Source organism: Sinohyriopsis cumingii, chromosome 8 (genome assembly GCF_028554795.1).
Source record: "Sinohyriopsis cumingii isolate HCF-2022 chromosome 8, ASM2855479v2, whole genome shotgun sequence".
Taxonomy (NCBI): Eukaryota; Metazoa; Mollusca; class Bivalvia; order Unionida; family Unionidae; genus Sinohyriopsis; species Sinohyriopsis cumingii.
The window spans coordinates 88,597,621-88,613,961 of record NC_142968.1 but is presented as its reverse complement, the minus strand read 5'-3'; the positions used below and the strand labels follow the sequence as shown (position 1 = coordinate 88,613,961).

The 16,341-nt window shown below is 38.1% G+C and overlaps 1 protein-coding gene across 1 annotated transcript in view; it reads right to left on the bottom strand.

Annotated features, from left to right (window-relative positions):
• Window positions 1–1,722: 1,722 nt before the first annotated feature.
• Window positions 1,723–16,341, bottom strand: part of LOC149794096 (uncharacterized) — a 40,463-nt gene continuing 25,844 nt past the window's right edge. Inside the window, exons 2-4 of the mRNA XM_089968060.1 lie at window positions 8,545–8,917; window positions 6,360–6,474; window positions 1,723–5,882 (exon numbers count right to left, since the gene is read on the bottom strand). Coding sequence (XP_089824186.1) covers window positions 4,829–5,882; window positions 6,360–6,474; window positions 8,545–8,917 — 1,542 coding nt within the window. The 3' untranslated portion in view covers window positions 1,723–4,828. The remainder of the gene's footprint in view (window positions 5,883–6,359; window positions 6,475–8,544; window positions 8,918–16,341) is intronic.

Sequence of the window (16,341 nt, the reverse complement as noted above, 5' to 3'; positions counted from 1 at the left end):
ACCAGCTGGACTTGATCATTACAAGACGGTCAGCCATGAAGGGTGTGCTTCTTACCCGTACCTTCCACAGTGCTGACTGCGACACCGACCACTCGCTGGTGTGCTGCAAAATGAAGCTTCAGCCAAAGAAGATCCACCGCTCTAGACAAGAGGGTCAACCATGCATTGATGTGAGCAAGACATCATATCCAGACAAGGCTGAGGAATTCACCTATGTTCTTTCCAAGACGTTTGACTCAGAACCCCCCAACGGCAGTGCCAAAGAAAGATGGGATCACATCAGAGAGACTGTATACAGCACAGCCACACGGATCTTTGGTAAGAAGCAATCAAAGAACAATGACTGGTTTGAGGCTAACTCTGCCACACTCATGCCAGCCATAGAAGAGCGTCGCAGTGCTCACCTGCAATACAAGCAATCCCCCTGTCAGAAGACACTACAGGCATACAGGTCTACCAGAAGCAAAGTGCAGAGATTAGCACGGCAGTGTGCCAGTGAATACTGGCTTGAGCTCTGTCAGAGTATCCAGTCAGCAGCAGATACTGGAAACATCAGAGGCATGTTCGATGGCATAAAGAAAACAATGGGTCCCACGAAGAAACTGACAGCACCACTGAAGTCTGCCACAGGCGATACCATCCACAACAAGGGCAATCAGATGGAGCGTTGGGTGGAATACTACTCCGAACTGTACTCCAAAGAGAACCACGTGACCGATGATGCTCTCAACGCCATTGAAAACCTCCCTCTCATGGCCGAACTGGATGAGAAACCTACTGTAGATGAACTAAAGAAGGCCTTAGAGAAACTGTCCCTAGGTAAAGCCCCAGGGAAGGATGGCATCACAGCAGAACTCATCAAGTGTGGATGTAGCATGCTGCTCACACACCTGCACGACCTCCTCTGCCAGTGCTGGGACGAGGATGCAGTGCCTCAGGACATGAGAGATGCTAACATCATAACCCTGTACAAGAACAAGGGCGACAGAAGCGACTGCAACAACTACAGGGGCATATCACTTCTCAGCATTGTGGGTAAAGTTTTCGCATGCGTCATCCTGAACAGACTGCAGACACTTGCTGACAGAGTTTACCCAGAGTCGCAGTGCGGGTTCCCCGCAGAGAGGTCCACAATCGACATGATCTTCTCTTCAGGCAACTGCAGAAAAAATGCAGAGAACAACACAGACCCCTCTTTCTGGCCTTTATAGACCTCATCAAGGCATTCGATCTGGTCAGCAGAGACGGACTCTTCACAATCCTGGCGAAAATTGGTTGCCCTTCAAAGCTGCTAAGCATGATCCAGTCCTTCCACGATGACATGAAAGGCACAGTGCAGTACGATGGCTCAACATCCGACCCCTTTGACATCCGCAGTGGAGTGAAACAGGGCTGTGTCCTTGCCCGCACGCTCTTCTGCATCTTCTTCGCAGTCCTGCTAAAGCACGCCTTTGGGACGTCCACAGAAGGGATTTACCTGCACACACGATCAGACGGCAGACTGTTCAACCTGGCACGACTGAAGGCAAAGAGCAAAGTGCGTGAAGTAACCATCAGGGACATGCTCTTCGCAGACGATGCTGCTCTAGCCACCCACACAGAAGCTGAGCACTCTCATGTACGCCAGTAAAACCTGGACTCTGTACGCCTCACAAGATTTAAGACTGAGCGCCTTTCACATGCGATGCCTCCGACGCACACTCGGGATCACCTGGAGCGATCGAGTAACAAACAACGAGGTGCTCGAGCGTGCCAAGATTCCAATCATGATCACACTCCTCCGCCAACGCCGTATCAGATGGCTGGGCCATGTACGTCTGATGGTTGACGGACGGATCCCCAAAGACATTCTTTATTCGGAACTCGCCTCTGGCAAAAGGTCAATTGGACGGCCACATCTCCGCTTCAAGGATGTCTGTACGCATGACATGAGAGCCCTTGATATCGATGTCAACACCTGGGAGGAGCTCGCTCTAGACAGATCAAGCTGGCGACATGCTCTGACCACTGGTCTGAAAGCCGGAGAGGACAAGTAACGCTTGCTAGCTGATGAAAGACGATCGCAGAGGAAGAAGAAGCAGCTCCAACCAACACCTGACACAACCTTCAAGTGCAGCAAGTGCAGCAGGGACTGCCACTTCAGCATTGGACTACTTAGCCACAGCAAACGCTGAACAACCACCAACCGGGACATCTCTCATGGGCGCAATTCCATCGTCTCTCGAGACTAACGGATGCCTACTACTATTGAAACCTGGTAAGTATATAATATTGATCTATTCATCTATTTGTAACCATTATTTATCTTCAATACTGACTCTTTAAGATTTTCAAATTGTTATACAAATTAGGTTAAATTCATTATGATACATCTGTGTTATTTTTTGTCCAAATTAAGTCTTTCTTCACTATATAAAGGTATCACACAGCTAAAATGTTCTTACCTGAATGTATACATATACTTTATAAAATAATGTCAAGACATTTTTGGTATACTTTGATCTGTGCATTGACATTTCGCATCCAACGGTTGCCACCAATAATGTCCAGTTTAATTAAGTATGCCACAGTTTAAAAGCACACTGTAATCTGTGCTTGTTCCTTACGTCATGGATGCCTAAACTTAAAGAGTAATTATCAAAATTGTTTAATGTTTTGCATGTATAATTTTTGTTTATGGTTTAGCGAATATTTATCGGTTTATACATTTGTGAAGATATCTGTTAATTTGAGCGTTAAACTGAGTTAGAGATGCCGTTAATGAGCATTGCTTATTTATATCTTAATTATAAGGTTCAATTTAATTGTCAGAAATCAAACCAATCACACATTTGTTACATTTTTAAAATCTTTTTAGTTAAATATTTCAATCACATTAAGAAACTCGCTAACTTCGGGCGTTGGTCGTGCTTTGAAACGCTTATTTCCATTTTGATTAACTTTCTGTGTGCGATTTAACGAGTAACATTTGATGATGAAAATTGCAGCGGTTGTGATCATCAAATATTTACTAATTTTGTGGTTTGGTTTTAGTTTAAACTAATACTATTTATAATGTATGCTTCTAAAACTTTCATAGGTGATCTTGTTGACCTAGAATTTTTTTAAATGATTTCTACGCCGTTAGAACTTAAAAACAATCATAAATTTATATTGTTTCAAAAGTTCACCTTGGTTGGGCGTTAGTCGTGCTTAAAAGTGTAATGAATGTATGATGTCTTTTTTAGGTATTACTGGTCTTGGTGTGGCTGTAAAAACAATTTGCATGCAGCGTACAATGCAAAACATTATATAAAGCAGCATCACGTGGAATAAAAGTAAGTCGACACAAACCCTCTTTACTTCTAGCATATAACTTTTACATTATCTGTATTTGGTCTTTTCTCTAACGTAGAGTTTTCTCTAATCGGTGGTTATTAACCATAGTCTCTTGCAACGTTGTAAAGGACGAATCAACGCCTACTGATTCAAGATCAACATTTTCTTTCATGATGAACTCGAGATTATTCGACGGTCTTTCGTTGTATCCATATCGAAATATGTTTTTTTATGTTATGCAAGCCATTGATCTACGTCAGATAGATCCTCTCGTGCACGATGTCTTCTGGATTTTAGTCACTTGATTTCCGCCTCGTATCTAAATCCCACAGACACATTGTACTTATAATGTATTCTTACATAGCTATCAAAACTAAACCTAGTAATATTTTCTCAATATTTATAAATATGTTTCTTCCATCATCATTGGTATTATAACGGCTAAACTATCTTCATAAACATTTAAAACTAAATCAAAACAAAACAGAAAGTAAAAAAAATAAACTTGACTCAATTAATCAGATACAAACGCCGGCTAAATGATGCACGGCGTTATGTTTATAATTTTTAATTTAAATATAAATTCAAAGGTGTAGATCTAGCCCTAAACAATAAACAATTATTTGTAAATAATAGGACGTAACAATAATTGTCAATTGCTCTAACTTAAAAAAGCCATTTACATCGTTTAAACGCAAATGGGAAACGAGACATAAACACTGGGATTTAACGCTGAACAAATGATGATAACTTGGTAATTTTTATCAATGGCAAGATGTTGATGGTAACAAGCAGATTAGTATAATTCAAGGTGTTTCGTAGCGTCTTCTGTTCGCATCTCATTATTATAATAACCCAACATTCATTAAATTTTCATAAACTTCTATATTCTGTATAGTAATTCAGTAGTTATGAATTTTTAATGAGACATCTTCGTTCGAAGCTTCATTCTTGAACGATGTCAAAGACCGCTACATGTTATTGCGTTAAATATTTCCTGATACTATATAAGTACTGATGTATTACGTGATTTGAAGAAAATAATTCCTAATACTATATGAAAAGTACTGTTGTATTTCACTTTTCTAGAAAATATTTGTCAACAAGATCTTGACTTTCCTCCTCAATCAATAGCGAATGAAAATCGAAAACTTAGCATGAATCATGTAGAAAATATAATGACGGTCTTTACTTTATGCCCTAGTTCAGTATTGCATAAGATAGAAATCTTAAGCAGTGAGGTAAATTTAATTGTTTGACATATGCATATACATCATTCCCAAGTAAAGAGGGTATACAACATGCCTTTTCCCTTTTCAGACTGAAATTATTGTCCATATACAACATAGAATAATCTTTTGCTGAAACACGTTGGACTTTTTTCTTCCCTTATAGCTCGGTGGATAAAATCTTGTTCCATTCTCTTTGACCTTCATTCTTCACTTGCTAGCCTTCATATTGAAGCGGTCACGTTGAATTACATTTTTATTAGGAATCTCTTTACATCGAACTATAGCATACTGTTGTCGGATAATTCCATTACCATACAGTCCTGAACACTACACGTATTCGATGGACAATAGCCGACTTTGCAGTTTGCTGTACACCACTGGTCCATTCCTTCCACTCCTCGGAACTCTCCTACGGCGTGGCACTTTGATTTCACTTGAGGTATAACGTCATCACAAGAACACGTACACATAAATATTATACAATTATTTACGCGGCAGTTCAACTCACACCAATGGTTTATTCCTAAGCTACGTTGATAAATACCAGTACCTACACAGCGGAAATTTTCGGATGATACATTACATGTAGTGTTTTGTGTCTGTCTCCTCCTACCTGGCCATGTCTCTGGGTTGGGGAGAAGCATGGGAGGAAATATATATGGAGGGATGTAGTTAGGATAAAATCTATTTAAAATGTCACTGACGGACACAAACTGTGTGTTGGCCGTCACCGAGGACGGAGGAATTGTAACTGTTGATAATGACGGTCTCACAGAGGTTGCTGTTGATACTATTCCTTTTGGCGGGGGTATCCTAGTCGTTATCTTTCCATGGTGTAAACTGTTCTCAGCCAATATCGGAACACTGAAGAATATCTTTGCGCGCTCTGACCTGGCGTGAATTTGTGAAACAGATGAACTCCTCAACAGTAATGGAGCCGGCAGGCCACTCGTCGCCATTACGACCGGAAATTCTGGTTTGGACACTAACACTGGCGCAAGACTAGGCTTCGATACGTCTTGAAGCGGTTTATACGTTGTAGATAATGGAGTTGTGAACGATGGCGATAATGTTCCTGAAAATAGTTTTGTACTCCCTTTAATGTCTGGTTGTACAAGAGGTTTTTGTGTAGTTGTGGGAGCAATTACTCTATCGGTCGGACCAGGATGTTGCACCCTGGTCATTCTTGATGTATGTGTGGTGAATTCATGAGGCGGCGCTTTAGTTGGGATAATATTATCCTGATCTTCTGTCGGGTGAGAAGACCCCCCGTTCTCCTCTACCTGGTCACCGTCAGCTTCTGTAGTAGGGAATATATTCTCTGGTTTTCGGCTGAAAATGGACACAGATACACATGATGGAGAAATCAGATGTGACGGTCTTATTCATAATAAATAGTAAGGCAGAATAAAAATTATGAATGTTATTGTAAATGCATCCTGGTAAATTAGATACTTGCAGTTTTAAGCATGTCATTCGTTTTTCTATATCATCATTGATTATGAGCTGAAACATGTGAATTAGTTTGCCTTTCATTTCATTTCATGGAAATAATCATCCATCTGAGACATTAAGACATTAATCTGCCTGCCACGCAATAACGTCCTTAGATTCTATTTAATCTCATTGCAGTTAAGTCGATCAAAATTTACCATGTAAATTTTCTATGATCACTTTATGGACAGGACCGACCTGTACTCAGAAGAAATAAGATCATTTTCCAAGTAATATAAAATAGAATTATGAGAGAGAGAGAGAGAGAGAGAGAGAGAGAGAGAGAGAGAGAGAGAGAGAGAGAGAGAGAGAGACCTTTCGATTGACCAGTCACCACGTGGCAGTATTTCAACGTCGGCGCAGTTTATGTATTGTTCCCTTTTCTCACGATCTAAACACTGACAGTCATCTTCATGCCACCTAGGGCGCCCTGGAAAATAATGAAAGTACATGTATGTTGGAAATGGTATAATAATTTATTAAATTCAAGGCATACCCTTGCTTGATCTTATTTAAAGGGTGCCTTAGAAATTTTCTTGTTTACTCTTATAGCCTTGATAAATCCTTGAATTAATGAAAACACAGGGTCATTATGGGCTACTACGAACGTAATTGATCTATTGACGAAGATGCATTATGGGCTACTACTAACGTAACTGACCTATTGACTAAGTTCCTCCTGTTTATTAGTAAATAGCAACTTCTATAAAGTGAATAATTTCCCCATAATATTTGACCTTCATGAATCAAAATAATCGTTGAGTAGAAAAAAAAGAATAATACAAAACATCATTTTAGAACGGCCACCTTTTAATAATATGTTGAATAGCGAAAGCATTAGAGGTATCCAAGTCTTCCTTCAGTGATTCAGAAAAGTAATTGATACAGAATTAATAACATAATGATCATAGGTCTGTCGATATAGGTCAGCTGAACACTGATGAGCAGTAATTTATTGAAAATTGTAGATTGGTAACTCTAATTACATCATGCTAGGAGCAAAACAAAAGTAAGTAGAAAAGGAGCAAAACACGGCCCTAATTGAAGGACACGCGGTACTAATAGTATGGAAAAATAGGAACCAGACCGGAAATGGGTGAACCTAAAATAGAGTATATATGGATTTGGCTGACCATGATTGGTTAATAATGTGTCATGTTGTAGGAAAAAGAATCTTTTTAGAGGTTGTGCTAGTTGTAAGTATATATATATAAAAAAATAGAGACTGTTTTATTGATGAGATGTCAGTCCTTTAACAGTCTTGAGTTTGGAACACTCATTACTAAAATTAGAACCTGACTCTTTGGTGCGGAATTGAAAGCACATGTTTCAAACATATACAGGTCCAGAAAATGCTTTAAGTTATTGAATTTTAAATATCATGGGGTTTGCATAGGTTTACTATGGGAACTCAATTAGTACCGTCCTGAAGCTGTTTCATGTAACGCTCGTAACGACTTTGTCAGGTAAGCCACAAGAGTAGTATTGTTGGCTAGCGTTGTTTGGAGACAGATACATTTACATTTTCGGTAGACCAAGATTCAAATTTAAAAATTCAAAGCATGAAGATTAATTTGATAAGTATATCTGTATAATAATTCTACCAATTGTTTAATCTATGTTCGTAATGGAATGACAATGCCAAATGGGGCGTCTACCTACCAAGAACACAACTATACATTTGAATATATTATTGTTTGAGACTCTGCCGTTTACTTGGACGGCGGACATTAAGTCTGATTCTACAATGCATTGTTCTATTTGAAGGTGGTCATTACGCCTAATACTACATTACACTTTTTCATATCCATGGCTCGATTATGCAAGTTAAATTAAGTGCTAATGAAGGAAATATCTAAATAATTTACACATACTGATCAGAAAACATAGCAACGGACGACATAGTGATTATGATAGATATATCACTAATCCATAATATTACTTGTTTTCGTCATGAGTCCGAACCTTAATAAACATCACTTCATCTATCTCAACTGTAAGCGTTTCCAAGCATGCACACTTATGGAGTCTCAGATGTTTGTGATCTAACAGGATCTATTAGACGACAAACTTCTATATTTATGCTCAGAATGATTATTAATAAAATGTTACTCTGCAAAAAATAACATAAAAAATAAAAAAATAAAAAAAATAAAGAGAGACAGAGTTTATTATCAGCGTGGCAATTTTTATAGTTTGCATATTTCCTCGCGTTTATTGGTGCTGTGACCGATATAAACTATTTGTGACCATCAACGGTTGCAAGGCAAATTCAACTTGAAAATTTCAGCGATATTAACAATTTTGGGAAAATTGTTGGCGAATAGATTTATGCAGTGAACGAAACATATAGACTATGATCAATGACAGTAAGCAAATAAGCAAGTAAAGTACTGACGAATGAATACACACAAGAATGTCTGAGCAAATATTAAAATAACTATCTCGAAAAATATTGATGTTTCACAAACTTTTCAGAGAGAGAGAGAGAGAGAGATACCTGTTACAAATTTCCATTGGAGAACACAATGCGAACAGGTCACGTATTTTGGAGGAAACACGTGGATATCGTAGATTCCACCGAGCGATCCGATGTAATACCTGTAACTGTCTGACTCATTAATCCAGAGAGGGTACTGGTCAAAACAGCTTTGGTTTAGTCCACCTACTGTGCCGTTTCTTGGACATAACTTGAATTCCACATAACCCAGCAGGTTGTTACTGATGTCAAACGTAACATTCATGTATCGGCCTTCAAGATAATGACGTACTATGATTCCACTTGCATACCTGCCGTTGTCATCGTTGTCTTGAGATCCGTTAAACCGGTCACCACACACCCCACACTTCCCGCCATGTTTCTCCCACTGCCACTGAGAGAAATAAACGACATAATAGAGCAATAGTGTGGACGACAATCACTTCAGGAATAACGCTCCAAATAATGCGATAATTATGTTTACAGATGTTAAGTTTTTACACATTTAAAGGAACAGGTCAGGATAATGGAAGAAAAAACCTCCAAATAATACTCAACATAAACAAAAGCTCACGCACCCATTGTTTAACAAAAACTTACAAAGGACGGTTCTCCTGTCATGGAAACTGGACAGTCCAGTACTATTTGCCAAAAGAAACGGAACGACCAATACTGTTTCATCGATCCATCGAGTAAGATTTCATTGGTGTAATATATAACTGCTTCACTTTAATATGATTAAAAATACGTACGTTGCCCATCTTATTCAGTATGTCCCATTGATAAGCGAGGATTTAAGAATTATTTTTCTGATTTTTATTAATGCGTTATAATTAATATTTTCTCAGTCAGTGTATACAATAACACGGCAATGATACTGTTACGGTCGGTCCTAGTATCTTTGCTGTTTTCCTTTATGCCTCGTATGGTTTTCAATTTCCGTCATGTCTCTTTGCAGACGACTATTTTGTTTTATACTATCTATATTTAACTTGAAAGACAAAAGTGTTTTGGTGTGAACTCGGTTAATAAAACTTTATGATGATTTACCTCGCCAGTAATTGTGACCTATCGAAGGAATGCGATTTAAATTAAAAAACATCTGACCGTATAATTTACAGATTCATAATTCTTTATCTTTATTTCATGTACATTGTACATACATTTGTATATTTTTACCTTAATCTTTATTGCATGTTTATTGTACATACATTTTTATGTTTGTACCGTTATCTTTTATTTCATGTACATTGTACATACATTTGTATTCTTTTACCTTTATGCTTTATGTCAAATACATTGTACATACAATTTTATATTTGTAGCGTTGTCTTTCATTTCATATACACTGTACCTACATTTGTATGTTTTTACTTTTATCCTTTATATCATTTACACTGTACATACATTTGTATATTTTGACCTTTATCTTTTATTTCATATACATTGTACACACATTGGTATATTTGTAGCTTTGACTTTATTTCATATACATAGTACATACATTTGTCTACTTTTACTGTCATCTTTTATTCTGTAAGTTCATGTGCAAGTTTAGTTTTGAAAGGTTCATCTTTCAAAAGGTTTGTTAATTTTTGTATATATATATACCCTCCCCTGCAATCAATAACTTCAAAGGGATCACATATAATAGCAATGTAATAGGAATATAAGTGTAGCACATTAAAGGCGAGCAATAATGGGAACATTAGGGTTTATACTTTATAATGTAAAATGCCATATTCACTACATCTTTATAAGTGGATAAGTCTTAATGAAACAAAAAGTTACTTCAACCATGCTAATGTTTAGGGTCAGAGTAGTGTGAACCTGAATAGGGTTTTAAATTGCTTTATCACAGTCAAACATTCAAAGTGGTACTGAGAACACACACACACAGGCACACACACACACACCGGCGAAGAAACTCCATAATCAGGGAAAGGGTATATTTCCTAGCGTCAAATTAAATGAAACCAGAAACTGTCGATGAATGTAAAAAGTATTTTTTAAAAATCGATATTTATGACGCCTATTAATTTTAATGAAACATGAGTTCATTTTCATTACTCCAAATACTGACGTCGCTTCCGTTCCATCTCCCCGAAACTCACCCATTCCATATAGTGTTTGAAGTGCGTATTAGAAGAATGATTGCAATGTATTAGTGATGGAATTTCTAATAAAAAACTATATCGACAAGCTTTTGGCCATGAGGTAGAATGTTATCGAGATTATCTAAAAGACTGGGAAGTAAACATGACACACCTTGAAAAACTAGATTTTATATGCCAGGTCAAGGTGGCCGCTATCGCTAAACCGGCTTGAAACATCTGTTCCGTTTTTTGTGTGTGCCATTTTCATGATATATGTGCTTGATGCCTGTCTTCATCCACGTTATTGTGTTCATCATCTATTGGCTGTTCAGTTTGTATGTGTTTCTTCGTCTCTTTGTTTTGGAAATGAGAACAACTAGACTTTTCTCAGCTGTCTTGCTCCACTGCTACATCTTCATTTGTTGTTGAACAAACCGCCATCACGTGATACTCGCCAATCAACCCGTTTATGCTATGATGGACCCTCACTAATTTGTTTAAATGACCACTCCTTGGCTCTCCACACTACATTATGCTCTTGACTAAGCGAACTGGGACGACATTCATCATTACTTAAATGCAAACAGAAACGAAAAAAGAAACGTTGTTTCAAAGCTTGCCGGCATGGAACAGGAAGAAGAATTCCAGTTATCTCCCTTATGCCCTTTCCGGCTCAACAATTTAAAATTCGACCGTTAATTTAGATAAGCTAATTCAAATCCCTATTAAATCGTCAACCTTTGTGTCAACTATCCAAGAGATACATGTGCCTATTGCATTATTCAATGCCCAGTCAGTAGGACCACCGGAAAAGCGCATATAAATAAGTAATTTTATCAACGACCAGAATATCGACGTCTTTTTCCTGACAGAAACATCGCTAAAACATCAGGCGATGAGCCCAAGTGCGCGGATTTAACACCCATTGGTTACTTCATCAAGTCGTTCCCCCGCCACTCTCGCGGAGGTGGAATTGCTGTCATCACATGATCAAACGTCTTAACCACACCACAATTTTCAATTTCTGCCACACATCGTTTGAACTAGTCCAAACCACACTCACACTGGTGCAAAGATCAGTCCATTTTTTCTGCCTATACCGCCCTCCTCCTAGTAGAACAAACAAGCTGACTGAATCTGACTGGAGCAGTTTCCGAATCCCCTGGAGTGTGGAAATTCGATAGGTGGAAACCTGATTATTCTTGGAGATCTCAACTTTTACTTTGACACATCAAAACTCCTAGATTCCATTAATGTTTTCCACGTCAAACGGTCAGTTAACCAACCCAAACATAAACATGGTCACATTTTAGACTGGATTCTTCATAGACCTGATTATATCATTCTACGGTCCTCCCTGGTATCCCACGAACCTGCATCAGATCACCTCTGCATTATATGCTATCTTGACGTATCAGTCCCTATCCCTCCACCTTTATCTGCTACTAAGTGAAACCTCCGTATGATAAATAGAATTAAACATAACATCCAAGCAAGCCCAACAACTTGCTCACCTCCTACAGCAGAACAACTCGAAAACTGCCTGCGTTCGTTGCTCGACAAACATGCCCCAGCTACCAAGTACAGAGTATCAATTCAAAAGTTTTCTCCATGGTATAGCAGTGTTAGGGACCAGCTTCGCACTGCTAAGAGAGACCGCCGTAAAGCTGAGAGGCTTTGGCTTTCCACCACACTCACTATTCATAAGCAAATCTATGAAGCCGCTAAGAAGAATGTCACAAATATAGTCCATGCAGCGAAATCAGCCCACTACACTACTAAGATCATAGAAAGTTTCAGCTGCAAAGAGCTCTTCTAGATTATTAACAAGCTAATGTCAAAGAACAAATGTACACCACTTGCAACTACCTTCTCTCCAATCGACCTTCCGGACATATTTGCAAATTTCTTCCGTGACAAAGTACAAACCATTAGAGATAAGCTTGACAAACACAATTTCAATTGACTCGTCGTCACCATACAGTTGGGATACATAATTTCAGCGGCAACCATTAGCAGCATTTGAACCTGTCTCTATGGATTTCGTAAGTACAATCCTGATGAAGAGTGCACCAAAGTCATGTGAACTTGATCCAATTCCAACATCACTGCTGCTTGAGTGCTTATATCCGGTATTGCCTTCACTAACTGATGTTATTAATACCTCTCTCTCATCCGCGGAACTCCCATCCTTATTCAAAACTGTCAGTGCAAATCCTCTGCTGAAGAAACCAACACTAGACCATAATGATTTAAAGATCTACAGCACAGATTATAATCACCCATTCATATAAAAAATCTTATAAAAGATTGTTCTATACCAGCTTTTATCTCATCGGAATTCAAACAGTCTTTTTAGCAATATACAATCTGCATATCGTCTTTGCCACAGTGCTGAAACTGCTCTTCTAAAAGTAGTTAATGGCATTTTCTCTGCTTTGGATAGCGGAAAGATTACTGCCCTTGCCCTCCTTGATTTATCTGCAGCATTTGAGACAATAGATCATGATATATTAGTTCACCGTCTCCAGCATGTATTTGACATTCATGATACGGACTTGCTTTGGTTCAAGTCATACTTGGTCAACAGGACACAAATTGTGTCTGCAAATGGAATACACTCCATCCCAGTTAATCTATGTTGTGGTGTTCCACAGGGGTCTGTTCTTTGACCTGTTCTCTTCATTCTGTACACTCAGTCGTTCTCAAGTGTCATAGATCATCATCCAGTGTCTCACCAATTGTACGCTGATGACACCCAAATATACAAATCTAACCACCCAACTGAAGTTGATGCTACCATCCAAGGTGTAGAGAGGTGTATTTCTGATGTGAAATTATAGATGACATGTAACAAGCTGCAGAGGAATGATGATAAAACTGATTCCATTCTGATCACAACACATAGACTTTCTCATCACATCCTTTACATCAAACAATAAATATCAGCAACACTAACATTAAATGCACAGTCAGTACGAAACTTGGGTGTTACTCTAGACAGTACTTTCACATTGCACCAACATGTCATGAAGATATGCAAGGTTCATCTCAATATCTACTCCAGAAACTTTAATAAGTTCAAGACACAGCTGTTCGGATCATACTTAGAGTACCACGATCAGAGCACACCTCCCCGCTGCTCTTTACCCTACACTGGCTATCCATTCGATCCAGAATCAAATACAAAATTTGTTCTCTGTGCTACGTTTGAATTACGGACTCCAGTCGAACATACGTATCCGACCTCACCCATGAGTGCACACCAGCATGATACTTAAACTCCTCATCTGACAATCGTATACTCATTATTCCCACTACGAAAACGAAGCCATATGGACAGCGTTCTTTTGCATACCAGGGCCCAGCAACGTGGAATGAATTGCCCACTGAATCTAGACACAAAGACATGGTGATCCCATTCAAGAGTGCTCTTAAAACTCACTTATTTCGACTGCAAGAACAGACTTAAAGACCTAATAATGTTTCCTACCGTAAATATTTTCAGTATGTTTTTTTTTGTTTTCTATTTTCATTGTGTTTGTTTTTTGTAATCATATCATTATATATGTTTTTATGTTATAGGTGTTGTCTAATGTTGTAAAGCGCTTAGAGCTTCTATAGATTAGGCGCTTTACAAAGTCCTCATTATTATTATTACTCTGATATCCCAGTCAGCACGGTCGCTAAAACTAACAAACATTGATTAGCCGTTCATTGAACAGCTATAACTGTCTGATGGTTGTTTGATTGATTGTGGATTTTACGGCGCAACAGCACCATTTTTTATAACACCACAAACACCATAATATGAATTATGTTTAAAGAAGAATTCCAACGAGTAATAAAAGTACACAAAATATACAACTCACAACGATGAGATGGTGAGGATAATGTATGAAGGTTCCCAAACAACGGGGAATATATAGATTTTGTGAACAAAGAGTAATTTGATAATCAAAGATAAATTAGGGTGATAAACAGTACGCATGTACATGTAACTATGGTGATTACGCATGTACATGTTACTATAGTGGTACATTTTATATTTAAAATGAGACATAATTGTGAAAAGTTGAGATAAATGTTTGGTACAGTTATTGATATAATTGTCAGCTCCAGGTTCACACAGAGTTGTAACCCCCGTATATGGCCTTATGATAACATTAGCGTGAGAAATTAAGTGTGCCTGTGTTTCTTTGTTGGAGTTAGTGCTAATCTCTCTAAGGTACATCATTATATAGCATTATGATGATATTAGGTAATGAAGGCATGTTCATGGTTTCTAACAAGAAAATAGCCATAATTACATTAATTTAATGTTGACTAATCACAATATACTCATCAAAAGTTTTGTAATGATATAACTTCTACCAAAAAGAAATATAAAATCTAGTGTGTGCTAACAATGAAATGTTGACGCCCGACTCGCATTAATCAAACCGATGGTCGAGTAACACGGTTAATATCTATTCAGTGCCAAAAATTGGTCATCAATCTATACACAGTAATCAATTAACTATCTGGCCCTGTAACGATCATTGTTTAGACATACTAGTCAGATTCGTGTATGAATTTGATGAACATTTTTCTCCAGATCTGAGAAAGAATCCATTTAATATAGTTTATGTATGCTGTAGATAGAAAGAGGATATATTCTAGTACAAAATATGAGTTAAAGTATAGAAGGTAGCAACTAAAGACAACATCGTCATTGAAAAGTTTAATCAACATAATGAATGCATCGATATAAACTGATACAAATTAAACGCTGACTAATCATGGTCAAGCAGAATGGTGCAGTAGCATCACATCCTCGTTGCCATTTCCAGACGGAGGCATTAAGCTTGACACTGTAACCGATTAGTGAAAAGTATTTTCAGTACTTTGATTAGTGTAATTTATTTTGTTATTTGTTTATCTTAATAAAAATCGACAAGTCACTAAACTCAATGATTAGAATGTAAGACTGTAGCGCATAATACAACTTGACATGTTTGACAAATTTTGACGCTTTTACATTCAGGCCTAGTCTCTGTCTATAATAGGTAGAATTTAATATACATGTACCACTGCAGTACCGCAACAACTGCAACTACCAGGGGGCAACCGGGGATATAGCACTTTTTAATTTTATAAAAGAAAAATATTGTATTGTTTGAATAGAACTAGGAGAGGCCCGGGTGTTCCTTACGCCAGGGCCCGTGATCGCTCTCTACGGCCCAGGCAACTACAACTACTGCCATGCCCTCCACCCAAACCCCAAAAAGAGACACTACTTCTGGTACTAAACAATATTAAACGCATTGCGCTAATATACGGCACTAACAATATGTTGCTACAAATGATCTGACAGTTACAGGTTATCATAAGGTCAGCTCCAGGATCCGCACAGACTTGTAACCACCGTATATGGCCTTATGATAACATTAGCGTGAGAAATTAAGTGTGCCTGTGTTTCTCTGTTGGAGTCAGTGGTAATCGTGCCATTAAAGTAGTTAGATGAAGCCTTTGTCTCTGCATCTGTCGAAGACCTTTATACAAATGCTATGGTCTTCATTGACAGCTACAGCACTACTCCGAGTCCTGTTTTTGATGAATCGTGACAAACAACTACAGGCTTCTCGACATTAAAATATTTAAACACGTGTTCTTTGCTTAGAATATCTTGGATTTTTTTTAAAGCGCATCTTATGTGCAGTTTCCCGAACAAATTCATTGT